The 21407-nt window shown below is 39.5% G+C and overlaps 1 protein-coding gene across 4 annotated transcripts in view; it reads right to left on the reverse strand.

Annotated features, from left to right (window-relative positions):
- The window catches only part of ptpn11b (protein tyrosine phosphatase non-receptor type 11b), a 40795-nt gene extending 25180 nt beyond the window's left edge, over nucleotides 1-15615 (reverse strand). For all 4 annotated transcript variants that reach the window (XM_079360508.1, XM_079360505.1, XM_079360506.1 and 1 more), the window contains exon 1: nucleotides 15484-15615. In XM_079360508.1, coding sequence (XP_079216634.1) covers nucleotides 15484-15497 — 14 coding nt within the window. In that variant the 5' untranslated portion in view covers nucleotides 15498-15615. The remainder of the gene's footprint in view (nucleotides 1-15483) is intronic.
- Nucleotides 15616-21407: the final 5792 nt, after the last annotated feature.

Raw genomic sequence — 21407 nt, forward strand, 5'->3', positions numbered from 1 at the left:
TCACAAGCCTCAATTAGGAATGTCAGTCTTATTAGCAGAATCAAAGGATCACTCATAAGACAAACTGAATGTATAATCATCAGGAAATAAGAACCATTGTGTTTTGTCATCTAAGAATGGGCTCCTTCACAGAGGGGGAAGTTACCAATTCTGATAAGATTCATAATATATTGTGTCTGAGTTTTGTTGGAGAGCTGTGGTTAAAATCTTGACTCTATTGAAATCCTAACTACTTTCAACAGCAGGTCTAAAAGTGAAACCTGTGCCGTGTCAACAGGACTTAAAAAGGTTCTACTGTCTGTCTAGAAGCAGTTCAATGAGATCAGAATCGAACCATGATCATCGACACGTTAAAGCTTTTTCCAAAAATAGCAATATTACAGACTCTGCTAAGTGTTACAAACTAATCGATTAGAGTTTTTCAGCTGCGCAAAGTTTTACTTAGTGGTTAAGACAAAGCTGCCAATTGGTCAAAATGTAGATCTCTGGACTGTGTTTTACTGCTTTCATACTAAGAGCAGCTCCGTCTGGTGTACAATGAGTCATGTTTAGTGAAAAGTTTGTCATTTCATTTAATAAACAATGTTTGCATTATGTCCGTTAGAGCTAGACTTGACAATTTCTATAACTTTAACATCCCATCATCTTTATTCTCTTATTCTCCAGGATGTAATCCCAGAGTAAACTCAAACGGTGAGAGAAGGACGTTAAGATTTACAGCACTGCCAAGCCAAAGCTAATGATTACATGTTACTTCCTCTGTTGCAAAACACTACAAGCAAATATTTATCCAATCAACTTCTCAGGTAGGTTGACAGACTATCTGGGTTGTGCACTCTTATCAGCGTGTTTATCACTGCTGCTTATCCTAACCAAATCACAAGATACATTATAGAGAATACACATTCACGAGACTTACACCCAGTACACCTGTCCTCACACTTGCAAGCTTAGTGTTGAGAAAAATAAATGTGTTTAACAAGTGGAGGACTTTGCAGTGAGTAGGTTCCACTGCAGTGTTGAAGTGAATGGCTGAATGTCAGCTGTGTGGATTAAGAGCTCATGTTTAAGCAGGGATCATTGGGTTAAACCTCCCTAACGACTGTGTGCTACTGCTGCCTAATCCAATGCACCATTAGCTCCAGGGCCCCATGAGTGTGTCAAGGAATGGAGTTTGACTACACCGACACAAACCAAAAATGTGTACAGTCAGTCGTGTGTAGCCTGACAGTTGTGACACAGTCGTACGGTTCAGGAGCACGGGCTTGTCTTATTTTGTCTGGCTGGCTGAAGAAACACTTGAACACACAGCTTTGATTTTTTGACAATGTCACAGGATGAAGCCTTCTAATGAGTGGAAATAGGAACTGTCCGCTGAATGCACTTTGTGATACAATAATAATTATTTATACTTTATTAATCCCACAATACTCTCTGTTTAATGGACATGAACACACACTGAATTACACGTTCATGCACAAACATGATCCTAGTGACGTGCATTGATGGGGAGGTCTCAGAGTGAGGGGGCTGCCCACAGCGAGCGCTCCAGAGCAGGTTTTGGGGTTTGATGCCTTGCTCAAGGGCACCTCAGCAGTGCTCAGGAAGTGGACTGGCACCTCTCCAGCTACCAAAGACATTTCCGGACTTGGTTCTTGCCAGGACTTGAACCGACAACCCTTCGGTTCCCAACCCAAGTCTCTACAGACTGAGCTACTGCTGCCCCAAAAAGAGGCAATGACGCAAACCTGGCAAAATTCTTGGGTTAAAAATCCAAATCTATCACAGCGGGTTCTAAACCAGACAGGAGAGAATCAGTGAATTCTTACCTTGAGGAGAGTCTTGCACTCTCTAAGCTCTTTTCATTAGGATGATTCATTTTTCAAATGCATAATTAGATTTTAAGTAGTTATTCAATGTTTCCAACAGGCGGTATTCTAAGCCTATTTATTCATTTGTTATTTATGAGTAATGGAAATAAAAAGTCCCCAGATAACGCACATAATAAAGGTAACCTTTATGCAGCCCTTGACTAAAAGAAAAATGCAATTACATGTCAGTGATTCAACAAGAATGGAAAAACTGTCTTTTTGACAGTGATATGTGGACTAAATGAGTCATTGAATTCTTGAATATCACATCCTAAAATGAAGCTTTTCAACACCGCCCCAGGATATGACAAAGGCTTACAGTATTTATTGATGAATGTAACCCAGCAAGGAGCACGCAGGGGGCGACACAAGAGTGCCTTCATGAGACCCATGCTGAGAAGATACTATCTGAAGTTTAACAGTGGTTTGAGCATTAAGGCGTTTCTGTTTTTGCACACTGGAGGACACAAACTCATGACAGTGTGATAAAAATAAGACTCATGTGTCAGCTCAGCAGATCTTGTGTCACATCAGAATGGGCACATTTAAACTAGAATAATGTCGTGGCCAATCCTAATACACAGAATGTGACAACTCTTTCAATCCATTCCTTTAACAACCACGTTACATACATGGTAAAGCTGAGCGATAAATCCATTTCATCAACACATCAGGTTTCTAACATTTTCTCTTCATCTTTCTCACTCGCTCCCTTTGAGCTCCTGTCGTTCACGTCCTCCCCTCATGTTTAGCGCCTACAGAGTGGCCGACTGCTGTCATCTGTACTGTTGCTGTATCCTGAAACTACACAGTTCACTTTTAAAGAGCAGTTTGAAGCTTGCGCCTTGAACCCTAAAGAGAAATTGAGGTTAATTTAATTATCCTCATGGGAAAGTCACTTTGCTTTAGTTACATTTTATTGATAAAATAAAATAAAAACTTATTTTCGCCCTTTCTTTCATTTCTTTGTCGTTTGTCATTGTTAATTTCAAGAATAAAATCTAATAAAATGGTAGATCGAGTTTACTGTGAAATATTGCCCAGCCCTAAAAGATCTTAATTATAATCAGAGTGCAAAAAGGAAGTCATCCTAACTCTCGACAGTTCAAGTTAATGTGTATGTCTGCTGTTTTGACTTTCAGGGGGCTTCCAGCCAAGGTAAACGTGCTATATCAAAGCATGTGACTATAATTGCTTGTTTTCTTGACTGACGGGCTCAGACGGTTTTACAAAGTGTCAAATGACAGAATGAAGTCCTGAAAAGCAACCGATTTTGAGGAGCCATTTGTTTTGTCAGAAACACAACAAAAAACAACCTGTTTTATTCTCTCCACGGCTGCCAGACTCTGTCAACAAAACCAGTGATTTTCTTTTCCAGAACACCAGCGTCATTTGTCAGCCGCTCCCTTGATTAATCTTTCCATTTCTACACCACAGTTACACGTTTCTAATCAAACTAAATGATAAAGTAACACCTCCTGTGTTCTGTCAGGTTCTATTATTGTCATTGTCAATGGCGTCAGGTTGGGACCGTTAAAATAAGCAAACAGTGTGGCTCGTTGAAAAAGGACCTTACCTGGACAAATATCAAAATGAAATAAAATGTTTCATTCTACTCTGACAGGACACCTATATCAAACATTCAGATAAAAACAACTGAAAATGACATTTGCTTATGTAAATTGAAATAGGCTTGAATTGTTCAGGCGCACTAAATGTAATTGTCTGATGTAGCTTCTTTAAGATAAGAAACTACCAAAATGTTACATTGAACTGATGAATTACAGCAGGGGTCCTCTACAGGCGGCCCGCGGGCCACATCTGACAAGCAGTGGTGAGGTTCCCCAATCCAAGCGTCTTACAGTGCACAGGCTGTCGATGGATGAGACGAGCGTGATAGGTAGAGGAGCGCACCAGAGGGGACTAGCTGAGGGACAGATGAGCAACATGAGAAAAAGGAAATGCCCAGTTTAATATGTAATGTTGGCAAAAAGAGGGAAATGGGAAGACCGAACGGGTAATGTTAAAATTCTTTAGAATGGAGAGGCTGTGAATGTTCAGAAATAATTGTTTAATCATGGTGTTTCTCTTTGTTCACTATTTTTGAATAGAAATCCAAAATAAATGCATGTCATTTATTTTTCTGTCATTTAAAACATGTTAACTGGTGTGGAGGAAAAAGCGGCGTTTACCCTTCTTTTATTGAGCCCATGTCTCCTCCTAACTGCAGACTGTTGTGTGTAACACCGGCTCCTGGATTAGCAGTAGCACGCTCCTTTCAAAGGTGTTAAATTCAGACTGCTTCACAATCACAGTTTTTGCCTGGCTGGGTAAATAACAATGATTGTACTAACCTAACTTCTTAGCATTTTCCTCCCAGCATTGATTAGACAAACTAAAAGGGACAATACGTGTTGTTTTGCTCATATGAAAGACAAAACTCACTGCACGCTGTTAGCAGATCTGATCGCAAACCTTCAGTAAATCAGGCCCAGATAAATGACATTTTATTTTAGTAGTTTTGTTATCGTTTTGAATGTAAAGGACAGCATTATTAGATGTGCTCTGACCAACCTTAATCAATGGCCCCCCAAGTCATTGAAAAAATTCTTTGTGGCCCTTTAAGACTTGTATTTGAAGACCCCTGAATTAAAGCAACACCCAGTGCCTGTCAAGCACAAAGCTGCTCATCCTGTTTGGATTATCACAGAGAGAAAACATGAGAAGAGTGGAAAGAGAGACAGATACTGAAGGGGAATTATAAACACTAAATGTGTGATAGGGTTGGAACTGGGAAGAATAATACATGATGAATATTGAAAGAGGACCGTCGCGGGGATGCTTCACCTATCCATTTCGGTCATGGATTATTTTCTGTTGTTGGAGGTTAACCACAGGACTAGTCCAGTATTAAATAAAATCCCCAAATCTGCTTGATCCAAATACAAATATCAGTCCAGCTTGCATGACCAGGGAGTCTTGACTGATTAATGCAACCCTAAAGCAGAAAACCTGGACTGGAGCAGCTTGCTGTAGAGGTATCACTATAGAACAGACCAGACATCTGACCCAGACTGCACCTGACCCTCTTATCCTCAGCGGGGGTGTGTGTGGAGGGGGGGGGGGGGACAAAACCGATCTGCTGTGCTTTCTCTCATACCACAGGCAGAGGCAGCAGATTATAGAAAGAACTTGACAAATAACCGGTTACAAGGGGATTAGTCATTAAAACATGTCAGAGACATTGCCCTCCCATGACATTAGAAACATATCTAAAGGCTGGTGGTGAGCTCGGAGGGTTGAACTTGGTAGAGATTTGTAGACATTACTTGAAGAGTTGGATGGAAAGTTTCAACTATTATCCCAAAATCTCAAAGAGTACCTTATCTCTTAAATATAAAACAAAAACACAACTGGCTTTGAAAGGTTATGGCTAATTTAAGACTGTTTGCAGACAAAGGGAAACCGAAAAACAGATGCAGTGTCAATGTGCTCCCTGAAATGAATTCTAATCTTCTGTTTGTGTGTCTGTGAGAGGCCAATCTGCTGGGATAAGGAACCCCCTTCCAAGGAGTTGGTGTCAGATTTTGCACAATACTTTTCATGTAACTTTTACACCTTTCAAATCAGTGGCGTTGAGACATTTGAGTTTCAGTGTTGAGTATGATGACAAGGAAGAAAAAACAGAAAACAAAGAAAATGACTGTCTGCAAACACGTGCCGCCCACTCAAATACAAACACTTACCGAGTTTGTGTCTGCAAAAAAAAAAAGTGTTGTTGCATTAACCAACATAAAGACTAAAGCATTGGATATCCTTTGTAAGGTTCTTTTCATTCTGGGTCAGGAATAATGGACAGTGCGGCTGCATGCAGAAGGTCTGTTTAGATCAACAAAGAATTTAAGAAACTATTGATATTTCATAAAGCCCAAGTGGAACGCCCTTCCAAAAAGATCAATCAAAAGCGTTTCAAGCACTACAGACTTATGATTGGACCAAAATCAATAACTGGAAGTTTTATGGGAGAAAGAAATGCAATGATATGAGTAACATTAACACTGAGTAAAAAAGTTTCACTTAGGCTCATTTTAATTTCTTGATTTGAATTTTGACCTGGATAATCCTTCTTATGAAAATAACATTCTCAATGGTATCAGGCTAGGGACAAACTACATCATAGCATCACTCATAGATATCGGCATGCCTTTAAAGCTCAGAATCTTACAAGAGCGTACTGTGAGCTCAGAGATAGTTGTCTGAACATCTGTTGTACTGAGGGAAAAAAATGACAGTAGGGAGAGTGAACAGGTAATGTAATCTACAGTTCATTTAGCAGAGGCTTTCCAGCAACAACACAACACAAGCAAGAATCTAGAGCGACGCAAACAAACAGCTTTAAGTGTGATCAGACACAGGTGCTGACAGGCAGTGCTCAGAGCCAGAGCACTTTCTTTTTTCTTTTTTAAATCAGTGTCAAATCGTATGCATGTCCAAACACTGTAACTCTGAATTTGAGCAATTTTTGCTCTGTGGAGGATTTGTTCTCAATTTTCATGGCCTTCCTTAAAATTCAACAGAAGACGACACCAAATTTAGGTTACTGTACTGAAGAGCCACCGACAGGTCAGGCATGTCAGCTGGTGGACAGATTACTGATTGTACTGTCTTTTAATCCCACACAGATCCATACAGAAAAATAATAACAGTGGGTCAAAAAATGCCTTATGTCACTAATCCATATCTAATCCCTTATCACAGCACTGCTGCCGCTCAAAATTATCTCAACAATGGAAATGGGCTACAAGCAAGCAGAATTACTGGACCAACACTCAAAACTCAAAAGCAAGTTGGCAACAGCGATTTCTGCACAATTGTCCACCTACGGTGTTTACAGATAGGTTGAGCCAGAGAGGCACATTCCCTGGCACCAAGTCACGCACAAACTGAGCTCAGTCCTAACTCTTTCGTTACCAAACGTCATTAAATTCCCACCTTAACAGCAACACACACACACACACACACACACACACACACACACACACACACACACACACACACACACACACACACACACACACACACACACACACACACACACACACACACACACACACACACACACACACACACACTGTTCTTGATAGAGTACTATGCATGCATACACAAATGCTCTAAGAAGTTCACTAGTTATCCTTCAGCCCTCTTCTGTGCATTACATCAAGCCAACTGATGCAGAATCAAATGAATTATTTATGGGAAGAGGAGAACATCAAAAGTGTGAGCATTATGCAAAAGCAAAAAATACTCAGAAGTTGAATGTGAACCTTTCTGCCCTACCTCACCATTCTGGTCGAAGCCTGCCACAGCCCCTTGCTTCAGCAGCCTCAGAGCTTAGTAATCCAGCACTGGGCAAAGTTATACAAGAGAGGGAGGGAGGCAGTGAGATATAGAGACGAAAGGGAGAGAGAGGGGGGGGATTGCTTGTAAAAGTATTACTGGGTTAGATTGAGTGAGACAGAGACAGTGAGAGAAATGACACGGGTTGCTTTGTAAGAGTGTAAGAGAGAGAGAGAGAGTGCAGGGGGGAGAGCAAGGAGGCGGGGGCCTTTTAATCTTGGATTTGGATGAGCGTGAGCAGGCCTGATACCAGCACCCGTCAATGCTATCACCCGTCCCCCTCCTAACCCTCTCCGACCTCGGATGAATGTGACAGGCTCTGACAGACTGGTCCCAGCAGCCTCTGCTCTCCTCCCTCGTACCCTGAGAGGACAGCGGTCATCAGATGGCTCTGCTCCAAAGCCCCTTCTGTGATCCTAAAGCTAACAGAGCTTTCTCTGGCTGTAACACAGACCGGACCAGGCCAGATCAGGGTGCCAGAATCTCCGAGAGCAACAAGGTCTCTGCTATCTGGTCGGAGGCTAAATGCAACAGCTGTGTTGCTTGTGTCTGGAGATTACACCTAATCGTGCATTGCGTAGTTACACCGGATCATAGTTAGCCCTTGCAAGGCTAAACCCCCCCCCCCTCCCGATCCAGCCAATTCAGCAGTATGCCATTAGAGCTATTAATTTTCCATTGCTGGGTTAGGAAGCTTTGCAGATGAGCTGGAAAATAATTGCAGAGAAGGAAAGCACAGCAGAGTAACTACTACGACTGAACAATAACCTGCAGCTCTCACAAAGCAACATCACTTTATTTAATCCACTTTTTACATTACACTACAACAAGTCAAACCAGAACCTTCCCACATTTAGAAAAAAATAATTTAATGTGGAATTTTTAACATAACTTACAACTAGATGGATGGAAAAAGAAAATGTTAGGTATTAGACATGACATGGCTGAAGATACAGTCAGGAAACAAACTTCAAGCTTTCTAAAATCGACGTTCTGACTGAGATAGAAAATAGGCAACATGTTTCCTGGAGCTATACATGGACTATTCTTCACTAAAATCTTAGCTTGGGACAGGAGCATTGCATTGGCTTGATATTATGTTCTAACTTTAAGTTCTGAAAAATTCTCAAGATGAAAGTTCATTGTACTCTTGCACTTTGCATTAAACTCTGTAACGTTAGGAGGATTTCTGAGAATGCCATTGCAATGAAAGATTACACAACTTCACGACTTTTAAAAGTTACTCTCATTTTACCTTCTATAAATCTGCATTTACTGAACGACAGAGACGTGTGTGTCCTGCTTAAAAAGATGCTTTCTTGCTGATGACTGAACACTTCTCTGATTTGGCTCTGATTCCAGCACCGTCCTTTTAATAAAAGGTTGATCAAACAAGACATTTTATCTTTATTGACCAGACTCACAATTCTCTGAAAATGTCACTTATGCAATCTTGCCTGCAGAAATCTTGGTAGGTTTTCCAAGAAGCCTTTTAAAGATTTGAAGTCAACGATTATTTTGTCGTCTGGTTGTCTGTTTCTAAGCACAGAACAAAATGGATTTGGCCTTTCTCTTCCAGCGTGCTGCTGTGTTTAATGATTAACCTTAAGGACCTGAGTCACTGAGGAAAGCTTTTGGAAACAGACCTGGTTAGTGGGAACCAGAGAGATTTATTTGTCAATGTTCTATGTCATATTTACCAGTTGCTTTAAATATGCTGATAACAACTCTGACATCCAAGCAGCATTCAAAACATGCAGCCAAGCAGATGAGCTGTTAGCTAAAGCCTCAGTATACTGTATACTGGTGAGACTTTGGTGGCGATTGTGAAGTTGGCTAGGGAGGCGTCTCAGGAAGAGCTAATAACCTATACTGTGTATTTTATGAACTTACAGCAAGGAAAGTATTAAGGTGAACAGGTAGAGCCATCAAATCGTTTCTGCTTACAGTCAAGTGAGAGGCAATGATCCTGGATTTTTTTCCTGTCTGTAGTCAGAGACTTAATTCCAAATTCCTTGTCATAAAAATAACAGACCACCTAGATATTGCTTTTTTTCTCTGAGTGAGGAGCAGGCAAAATAAGATTTATTCTTTTCCCTGCTGCTTTCTGAACATGGATTGGGATAAAATTAACTGTGAATCATATTCTGTGAACATTTCGTGTTTTGACGTGTGCTGAATAAATCAAAATAGCTGCAGTGGACGATAATTAAATGAAAAAGACAATGTCAACAATTACATGAAATGTCTCTATTCATTTTCTAGCTGAAAGGCTTTCTTTTTGAATTGAATTGTAAATCTTTAAAAGACATTTTACAGCATGTACTTCAGATCTCTCCCTCCCTCTCCACCTCAGATCATGACAGCAGGAGTGACTCAGGGCTTTCCAAGAATAGGGTTCCCTTTGACAACCACCACGCTCCCCATTTCCCTGCATCTGGCCTTGGGCAGTGGGAGAGAAAAACACAAGACGTAGAGAATGAGATTTCAAACAACCAGGTCTTGTCATTTTCAGAGGAGAAGAAGAGATTTAACGGAGTGTACTGCAGGAGAGACAGAAGCAGCACGGAGCTGCAGGTTAAGCCTTGAGCTAGTTGAGGGGGAAACAGACCCAGTGTGCATCCAGCCACCACTCTATCCTCTTACATAATGTCTCAAGTTCAATGCAGCCCTGGCCAGCTATTTAAAGCTCGCCCGTCTCGGCCCTCTGACAAAAAGGTGATATTCTTAGTAGCCACAGCCCAGCATGAAAGCCTCTGCTGGGGTTATATTGGTCACAGACAAGCCCTGGGGTGTGGATTTTGGTAATGTCGCAGATATTTTTAGGCCCTCCGATGATCCGGGGTATTTACATGAGGTGCAAACCTCACACACCCTGTGTCACTAGATGCTACCCTTCTTGGTAGCACCAAGGCAGTCAGCTTAGCAGAACTAGTTAAATCACCAACTAATGCAATCACTGGGCACGTGCATGAGTGAGAACTCAAGCTACTGTTCAATAAAATGTTACCATGGTGATTTGACAAATGGTTTAAAGCTTTAAAAAGGTAGTTACAGTCATTTAATCCAGCAAAAAAAAGTCACAAGATTTTCATGAAGCACTTTGGTCTTCACATGGAGTAAACAGTACTTATTATAAAAGAGAGAAACAGCAGCTTTGGAAATATTTGTTAAAGAATAACTGCAATGTTATTTCACAGACACATCTGGCCTTTTTCTAACAGACGACAGGGAAACTAATTTCTGAAAAACAGATATGAACTAAACTTCGATCACACTTTGGGTCCTTTGAGGGTGAAAGCACACCCATAACGAAGAGAAGAATCACACTTCAGAGTGTATCTCCTGTACAGAACGACAGCCTATAAGTTGCACGTGCATCAAAAAGTTTAGTCAGTGCAAAAGAATGATTTTACATCTTTGCACCAGTGAGGAGAGACAGAGACGTTTTATTCTGTTTATTTTTATGTATGACACAGAGAGAGTGGTAGGTTTGTGTCTGCGAGTCAGGCTTGGAAATGAGCTCCAGTAATAGCTGGAGATGCACAGATCCGATTCTGGTATCAGATGTCGGTGCGATCCTGACCCAAAAAACTGGATTGGGGATCGGTGACAGTGTGTATACACGCATAGTCATTTTTCTGAACTGTCAGAACTGAGTGTTTTACTCTTTGCTCGTTGTCACTTTTAATTTTTAACCAACCAACCTTTTTATCATAAATAACTATTCAGTCAGCTTACAAATATGCATTTATATTTATTTTGTGTTTCAATGTTGGGAAACCCTGATTGTGCCTTACATATAAATGATATCCAGTCTCACCCTGTTAGCCAAGAATACAGGTCATTAATTCAATACTTGTATCAGATCAGTACTCAGTATCGGTAGATACGCTGGTATCGTATCGAAACCTTGAAAACTGGATTGGTGTATACCTAGTGAGCAGTGTCGGATGAATTCAACTCACCGGTCAGTTCTACAATAACAGTTCGTAATCTTCTAAATGTTTTTTGTTATGAAGCAGCCGTATCAAGAAATGGTCTCAGCAATAGCAACTTAACACAACTTAGATATCTGAAAATAAAATTACAGGAAAGAAACAACACTTCAAACCACACAGGTTCAGTTACAACACACTGAGCGCCGAACACACACAGTGCCTGGAGCATTTCAAGGTGTTCCTATAAACCAAGCTACAACTTTATGTCTCGTGCTACAAGACTATCTCTGTAGCACAGGTGTTATGGGCAAACTAACTCTATATGCTTCCAGCATAGAGAAGTTACAGGATGGTAGATTTTAGTTTGTTGTTCCTCTTAACCATCCTGCTCTTTCAAAGATGGTCAGAGTACTTCTCACTGAAGTCAGACGAGTGCGTGACTCATATTCAAACTCAGTTATCTAATCAGATGACACAGGTATTTGTAGCAGCATTAACCTGAGCCTGGACTTTAATGACTCAATCTGACTTGAGTGCAGGTCAGATTTTTTTAAACATGCAATAGTTGACATAAACCAAGAAAAGTGTCCCTTTTTCTGTTTTAGCACTGTTTTGGCACTCATGTTTGGAGATCCTGAGTATGTGGAGCTTTTGTGCCTTCTGATAGTTTGTTTTTTGACTGAGTAAAATGAAAGAATTCAAACCATTTATCTGGAAAAAAAAAAAGTAACAGTTGGTTGAGAGCACTCCTGGGAACGTTGGCAGTGCTATCTTATTCCTCCACATGGGCTGTTGTTTTCCTGTCGGCTAATCGACAAAACTGACTCACTGTTCTCAGCTGGTCCAATGAGCTCCAGTGACAGATGAGATCTCCTCTGTAGACAAAGGACGGGGGGCAGAGGTGGTTTCCAATAGTGGAAAGTTTGTGGCACTACACAGAATCAATTGGGAAACTAAAAGTAGAACCGCAATGAAAAGTGATGCTGTGTCATTGTAACATTAACGGAACAAATACAACAAGGGATTGTATGGGGTTCCTTTATTGCTAAACTGTAAAAACAATACAGGTTTGTGTAAACTCCAGACTGCCCTAATAGCATGTTGAAGTTAGATCCTTCCTGTAGCGAGGAGTATGAATGCTACTATCAACAGGAGAGCAAGTCTGTCACATCATGATGGCACGCACGGCGGTATTGTTCCCCTGTGGTATTTCAGTTCAGGAAGTACATAACAGACCACTGTGAAACAGTCTTGCTTGTTTCAGTCGGCGGCACACCATGGAAATTGCCAGCGATGAAAACAGCTTTTAACTGTCTCAGTGTTTTCCTCCATCTCTGAGCCTGCTGGTGGCTTCGGCCCCTGGGGCCACTGAACGCATGGCTTTCTGTCAACACACAAGTGTTTATTGTAAATGTCTGAGAATTATAGAGACAAGTTGCAAAATTTGGGCTGAACAGAACTGACAATTCAAAGTAGGCTTTCACAATTTTCCCCTCATTTCAGCCCAAATCAAAACTTCTAAATCATCCCACCTAAATCTTGTTTCCTTTTGAAAAGCGAGCTTCACGCCAGATCTCAATACACTTCAGCCATCAACTGTTTTAAACACATTATTAATGACTGTATAAACAACAAAAATAAATGAAGGATTTCAATCATCCAATGTTTAGGTTAACAGCAGCTCAGCCTGCAGTCCTTAAATGCCCTGACTAGGAGCATTGGAGAGATACCAATCTCTGATGTGAAACTGATACGGCCAGTGCTCTCACCCATCTTAAGGATGTCATGGTTGATTTGTAGGAATCCCAATCTTTTATCAAACTAAGCACAAGGTCACACGCGAGCAGTAGCTCATCTTGAAGCCCTTCCTGGCTCATCTGTCTGCCACAAAGAGTCTGAAGAAAGTCTGATACTTAACCAACCCATTATGGTCTACTGTACTTTGAGGAAACAACACTTGAACATTTTTGGGTATGGTCCCAAACAATCAGATAGAATCTAATAATCTGAACCACAAACAGTGTAAGCAAGTGGAACAAGGCATAGTTTAAAGTTTGAGGGACTTCCAAAACTAGTCTTGAAACAAGATGTACCAATTTACTGGTGCACACACAGTTAGGTTAAACTCATCATCTGTGGGGGGTTTTTATAATCAAAACTGAATATGGGAAAAGCTTTAAACAGAAAAAAATAACTGGTTTACATCACATAATAGTCTGAAAAAATATCAGCCACTATAGCAAGTTTAAAAGGATTTGTATTTTGTTCTGAAGTCTTTGTAAGCTGAGCCCACTTCATGCTGTGTTTAATATGTACATCCATGCTTTAGGGTTTAGCAAGAAACGTCTTGTCCTTAAAAAGTTATATGATGTTGTGTGTTGTTAAAGATCACATTTCCCTCAGATGAACAGGCCAGCCAGGCAGCTCTCTTGTTTCTGAACTCTTTGATACGCCCGAGGTCTAAGCCATATAAAGCTAGTTTTCTATTGTGAAAGAAAAAGACTTTTAAAAAGAATTTAATACGCTTTTGTTCTGCCAATAAATACATGTTATTTTAGTAAAGTGGGATTATGCTAAAATACATTAAACCGCCTCAAAGTTATTCATTCACCTTTGCAATTTAACCTACCAAAAGACACACAGGAAACAGCAGTGAGAAGCCAAACCATGCAGATATAACATATCAGTTATATTTTCCACCCATATACCAGTAGACTAGTTGTTTTAACAGTAAACTCTCTGACTGCCAACCTTGCATTTTTCTTATGTCCACAACATCCATAATGGTCAAGACACAAGCTGATTTTTTTCAATCATCTTTTCAGAGGTCACCTTGCATAAACGTGCATAAGACAAAGAAAATGTTCCAATTGTGCAGCCTATTATTTTATTGACAATCACAAAAGTATCAAATATATAAATTATTTATTATTATTAATTAATATATATTATTATATATTATTTGTATTAAATGTATTGCTTTTCCTGATGCATACAACAGTTTATGATGTTTGGCAGAGCCTTCTGTTACTCTTCATTTTTCACACACTAAGCTGGTCAATGTTTCAGTGAGATCTACAAATGATTACTCGGTCCATGGATTTACATGTGGTTAATAATAAGTAGAGAGAGGACAGAGTTATTGGTAGAATGAGTGGACACACTGTACACCACTGTGCAACGCTTTGAGAAGATGTCAGGGAAGAGCAGGCCTCTGTGCACGAGTTAAAAAAGGTGCATACTTTTTTACAACACCTTTTTACAACACGCACAGATTTGGCAGTAGTAGACACATTGCTTTCATATTTTGAGGTGTTTTGTTCGGCCTATTCTAAGATACAGTTACTCATCTTATGCACACTTTTATTGTACAATTGTTGTAGTTGCTGTTAAATTCATGACAATTTTGACCTGCAACTCATGTTGCTTTAGTGTTTTAAACATTTTGCTCTAAGTGCCCTTAGATTTTTGTTTTACGTTTTCCACAATACTTTTTGTATGGCTGGGATTCAAAATAAGAATAATTAAAAGGTGCACTGGGGAGTTTTGGTAGAGAAATGTGAACGTTGGAAAATGTACAGATGCTGGAGGGTATGTACACAAACTGTCCTCAGAGGAACATTTGGTCCCAGTAACACTGTTTGAAGATAAAATGCTATGCAGGTTATGATGGTGAACAGTGAACCATAACTCTCCTGGTAGCTTTATAGCTCCAAACAATAGTTCAGGGAACTATTTGATCCTTTGAGTAAAGTTTGCATATTCAGAATTGTTTCAGTGCACCTTTAAATTCAGTTATTGCACGTTTTATTTAACACTCTTTGCAGTGTACTTGATTTTTATTAGGTTAACTAACCTGTTCTAGCATCTTGGTCACTTCTAAATGCAATAACGGGGAGAACACTGCAACTTTTAGAAAAACGTGACAATAAAAAACCAGTCCACTGTCATAGTATATAGTAGCTGCTAGCTCGCTTGAAAAATAAAATGTGACGTTTAACTCTTTTTTAAAGCCAAAGCGGTTATCAATTTGTCAACACATAACTAAGCAAACAAACTTCTTACGACGAGTAATTTCTTTGAATAAATGTAATATGAGCGGTTAAAGTTTGTCTGTTAGAGGAGAAAGTTCAGGCTGCTTTTTTTTCTCCTCAGTTTGAATCTCCCGTTAACCGTCTGTGAGCGCTCGCGCAGTGTAAATAAACGGTTAATTATTACGGTGGGGTTAATGTCAGTCAATAAAACAAAACAAACAAAACAAAAAGGGACTCTACCTGCGAGATGTCATAGCAGTCTCTGAAAGCGTTCAATGATCCTCAAGCGTTTTCCCTTTTACCTCCGCTAAGTCGCTCTGAAGACTGATCTGTTGAACCTGCGCGTGCACTGCAGGCAGGCAGCTACACGTTTCTGTTGACAAGACTTCCGGTCGTGGTTTTCAAAACAAAGGCTCTATGAGCAGGCGTAAGTGAAAGGCAGTAGCAGGTTGATAGCTACATTTAAAAACACTTGATTGATAATAACTTCCAGTATAGCTATTTATTAATTATATTGATCACATCTTAAAGAATCAGATAAATCTTAAATCATTATATTTTTATTATTTTTTCTATTTGGAGGTTTTACAAACCTCATGTTGTGCTTATTTCTAACTAATTACTATTTTTTTTCCATTTTCAAGAGAAAAATATAAACATGTATAAACCTAACAAGACTAACAAGAGAATGGTAGAAATATTGTCCAAAACCCCACTATAGAGCAAACAAAGCTTGTTGCTTGATGAAATACATTATCAGAAGCATGTTACATATACAGCACATTTTAAGACTATGGAGTACATTGTAACCTCATGTTGCTATGTTTTTCTGCTGTGACTTTTTTTTTTACTTCGATACAAAGTATGCACAGCTCCAAACTTCAAAAAGTTATATTGAATGTGATTATTTTACACTGTTATTTTCAACAAGGTTTCTTTCCTGGTCTGTTGTGACTTACAGCAGCTAACTTGATGCTGACATCTTAATAATACTATGTGTAAGTGTCGAGGAAAGATTTGTCAACAGGGTCACACCTAAAACATCTGTGACTGCAGCTGTGAGCTCACTGTTAAGTGTTTGATGAAAAAGCAAAACACAATCTACATCATGTTACACTGTAAACATTGGAATCTTAGCGGGTGCATTTGTCTCATTTTGAGTAAAAAAAAAAAAAATCAATTACACTTTTTCTGGACTTGTCAGTTGAATGTGGTTGAAATTAAATGTATGCTACACTAGCCTGTTGAATGGCAGTTTAGGATGATTTGCCTAAATAAAAGACCAGTTGGCTTTTTTTTACTGCTATTTAAGTGATAATGCTGATAATGCAATAACAAAAAATGGACTGTAAATGACACCAACAACAAAATTTGACAAAACAAATAAAATTACAAAACAGCCTTTACTCCATTGCATTGAGGATGCTAACTATATATCTAAGCCATGTTTTTTCACCCTTGATGCAATTAACCTGCAGAGTTTTTTTTTGTTTTGTTTTTTACAAGCTATGGTTAAGCTCTGCTGTTGTCTTGTGAGAGATAAATGTTTTTTTTTTTAGTGTAATACCCTCCTGATGGGACAGCCTCCCTGCTCAGAGGATGGTGTTGCTGATTGGGAGGGAGGGGGGCAGAGTAGTAATGGAGGCAGAGCAGCATTGACGTCACCCGCTTGTGGTTATCAGCAGAGGTTAATCTACTGGGGGATGGATGGGCTTATGCAATTGTCTGTGAGCTCACAGGCTTCACATGTATAGATTTGCTTTTCCACTGTTTGACCCACTCCTGAAGCTTACACACAAACACAGAGGCGATGAAGGGGGAGTTTCTTCTTTCAGTGGAATTTCTTGCTGAAGTAGATGTTTTATTTTCTCTGCCAGCTGTGCCCTGCTTCAGGCTGGATAGATGGATTTGAACACAGGGTTTATTGTTGGGACCTGGCAGTTAAAATGATCCTGTCACACAATGGGAGGACATTACTCTCTGATCGATACTTAGTGGAAATTGATGAGGTGAGTGAGAAATGGCTGAATTGCAATTGGACAAACACAAAGTGCACATTAACTGTTTCATACTAAATGTGATTGTTACAATACTGAGGGACTTGAAAAACAAAGTCATTACCATTTATTGGATGATTTTGAAGATGATAGGACACCTTGGGATTCTTGGGTTCTGACTTCAGGCACATATTTTTGGAGATAACAAGAGATTATTTTTGAGGCTCAGCAAAGCAGTTTAAGTGCATTTTCATTTGCAAACTCTGTGTTGCATTTGAAGAATTGTTGTACACTGGACTGGATTTGAAAACCTTGAAGAAACACATCTAAAATAGTAGAACACACATTATGCTCCTAAATTTCAAGAAAGGTTTTAGTTGAATTTGAATCCAGCTTGCACAGTAAGTGCACATTTAGAGCTTCCACCAAATTTATTTGATACACGTCTATGAACAAGAGCCATCATCATTATAAGGGGATTTTATGGTTCCTTGAAAATCTTGGGAAAATGTTGCCCCTAGAAGTGCACATTTTAGGAGGTAACTGAGGGAAAGGATTTTTTGCGTGTACTGACAGCTTAATGGATGATAAAAAGACTAAACTGGATCTTAAAAAAAAAAAAAAAAAAAAAAATCGATAGAAAAATTATCATTTATTTTGAGGCATTCAGTGTACATTTGAACATAATGGAAAAAGTCATGCTCACTATTGGAGAAATACGTTTGTTTTTTGTTCAACATCTTGGAGACCTTCGGATCAACTAATTGCAATTGCAAAGAGCTATCAATCGAAAATGAGAGCTGATGTGTTCTGTTTGGATATTAATTTGATGAGAACATGCAATGCATCCAAATATGACACTCTGGAAACATAAAATCCTTTACATTTAATTTTCAAACCACAAAAAAGCCAACAACGAGGAAAAGCAGGCACAGAAGTAGTCAAATGATAAATTCAAATGTTAGATTTGATTAAGAGTGTGAACAAAATGAGTGGAAAATTGAATAAAGGAAAGTTCAAAGGTAAAGAATGTAAAAAAAAACAAAAAACAAAACAAACCCTGTTTAATGTTCAAAAAGGAGCGGGCAGGGTAGGCAGGGAGCGGGCTGGCCAGAAAAGAATCCACAAAGTGACGCTGGAAACTCTGCACCTGAACACAAGTAAAACACAGAGAAGAACAAAAAACAGAGAACAAAAACTAAGCAGCTCAATAATAACAGAAATCATGTGGAGACACTATATCGAACAAGATGGAATTATCTGGCAGCCTAGTGGAGTGAAGACCAGGCTTTTAAAGAAAAGATGATTATCTAAGTGGAGTCAGGTGTGCCTCGTCTGATGCTGCGTGGAGAAACAAGCCGCACCCCCTGCCATGCACTCACATCCCTGCAGGAGAAAGAGAACAGAAATGGGAGCGAGATAAAGTACATCAAATAAAAATTAAAAAAACAAGAAAAAAAACAGAATCATCACAATGTTTTGCTTTATACCAAATGCAATTAATACAAGACTGAACTAAAAGAAACTCTGTGCTAAACCTAGAAGAACATCATTAAGAGTTAATAGGGGAACATTATTCTTGATGTGTGCTGAAATATTGATGGGAAAAGATTACAGCGAATTAAAATATGGTATTTTGTAAAATAAAAGATTTACATTTGATTATCACACCATAAAAATCTACTTGGGGAAAATGTGTGTGAGCACATTTCCACATTTCCAACTTTGATAAAGAGTGTCAGACATCGCTGAATTGTAATTGTCCTATGACGATGACTAAGTGCACATCAAGAGCTGAAATCCACAAGACTCAAAACAAAGCCATTATTTTTTATTGGTTGATTTTAATGTCCTTGGAGGTCTTGGGACGTTTTTGTGCTGCACCTTGAAGCTCGCATTTTAGGAGATAACTGGGGGACATTATTTTTGAAGAGTGGAAAAGCATATTAAAAATACATCAATTTCTAAACACAGCACTACAGCACAAAAATAGTCAAACTGAAAGAAGCCCTAACGACATAATGAGGCCTTGAAGAGCGTTAAAATGCTCAAAAACATAATGGTGGAGTTGGATGAAGGATGTGTTCACTCAGGACAACGTAAGGAATGGAAAGGTATGACGAGGTTCCTGAAGCATTCACTTATAATCAACATGCAGACTCATGTCCTGTTGAGTCTAGGAGGGACAAAAAGACTCAAGAGCACAAAGCAGAGTTTCCCACCCAGGGACCGCAAACCAGGATGTCCCATCTACCCCGAGGTGGCTGCTTCTATGGGCTTGTGACCTCTGCCCCCTTTTGCCTCCAGACTTTTAAATCTGTCTGTCCAGAGACTGAAAAAAAGAGTCTGCAAGAGGAAACAAAGAGGACTTATACTGCGAGATGCAGCTGGACAGCTGGAGCCTTGTCACAAAGAAAGCACTTTTATTACCATGTGGACATAAAAAGCAGTGAGAGAGGAACTTTATCTCACCAAATGGGTGTAGCTTGGTAGGAGGGAGGTCTTTTATTTTCAAGTTACGAAACTGTCTGACATTTTTAGAAAATATTCCTAGAAAGTAATGCAGCGATTTTCTAAGAATAGTTCCTTTCATAACGGATGATGCTGTGGACTCTTTTTATGGTTCAGGGCTCATATTTGGCTCAGGTTTGAACATCTGATGAAATTTCATCCAGAGGGTTTGTTGCATAATTCATGTATTCCACTTTGACCTTTTGAACAAACCTCAGTCTCTAACATGTGATACAAAAAGACATCTCCAAATGCCTCTGAGCTTCAGCTTTGGGTTGCTGAAGACATGAATCAAAATGAGCGGTTCTGTACCAATCCCGTGTCCTCTCAAAGACATATTTCACCATGAACCGTCTCCCCTGGGTGGAGGCCAAGCAGAGAGCTTCAATTTCATGATCTGGTTCCATGTTTAAATATTGCATTTTGTTCTGATTTGACTTCCTGGAAAGAACTTTGATGAAACTACTCACTCTTATTAACTTGAAAGCGATCGTTCCCCAGATGGATCCCTCACTGAGCAAAACTATTTCATCAGCACCATTTTAATTAACACAACACAAACACGCAATGTCCTTCACTGTCATTAGCGAGGAATAAATCAAACTCATTAAATCTCAGTCTTAATGAAGAGCGCTCGGCACAAATTTGGGATGTGCTGAATGATATATGAAGCTGTGCAGAGCTCTTGCAGTTTTGTTTTTTTTGCTTGAATTCCAGGCTTTCAATTAGCGCTGAAGTACCAGAGAGTGCTGCAGGTGATTTGAATGATAAGAGGTAAATATCAATAGTGCTGTTTATTGATATGTGCATGGGTGCGCGGGCATCTAATGCTTTAGATTTGTAGAAACAGTGTTTATCTTGGAAATTGCAATCAAAGATGTGAGCCATGAACGCTCATTAAGGCACTGAAGTCTTAACTTATAACTGCTTGAACGTGCAGATGTCTCTTAGGAATCTTTAAAGGATTAAAAGACTGATTGCGAATTAATCTGAGAACTTCTATCATATTTTATATAGCAATTATCCTTATTTTTTGCCCCCAATAATAATACTCATTATTTCAGGGAGCTGGAAGAACCTTCAAGAAACTCTGCACACTCAGGGCGCTGGATGGCTATGGATGGTTATGTTGTGCGCCCCCTATCTCCTACCCCAACATTTCCTGTATCTCTTCAGCTGTCCCATCTAATAAAGGCAAACACATTTACTACACAAAACAAACCTGACACAAGTACTGCTGGTTTTTAAGGAGCTTTTTAGCTCATCTCAAGCTCTTCATCAAGGGCGACTGGGGCTCAGTTGGTTGTCAGTTGTGTCTCAACCGGAAGGTCAGGGGTTCGATCCCCAGCTCTTGCAGCTACATGTCCGATGTGTCCTTGGGCCAGACGTAACCTCAAGTTGCTCCTGCTACTTCATCAGCATCGTGCAGCCATTTTACATAACAAACTCTATCATCATTGTGTGAATGTGTAGGTGTTACACGTGATGTGACGTAGTCCTTTGAATAGTCCGAAGATTAGAAAAGATAAAAGCTTAAGTCCATTTACCATCATGCAGACACAGTTAGCTTAAAGCTGTACTTCTCATCGCTCTCATGGTCTTTAAATGTGTAAGTGGTGTGTTTCTACAACAAATCTCATCCTGTTGTCTTCAAGC

The sequence above is a fragment of the Symphodus melops genome (assembly GCF_947650265.1).
Source record: "Symphodus melops genome assembly, chromosome: 13".
NCBI classification, from domain to species: Eukaryota; Metazoa; Chordata; class Actinopteri; order Labriformes; family Labridae; genus Symphodus; species Symphodus melops.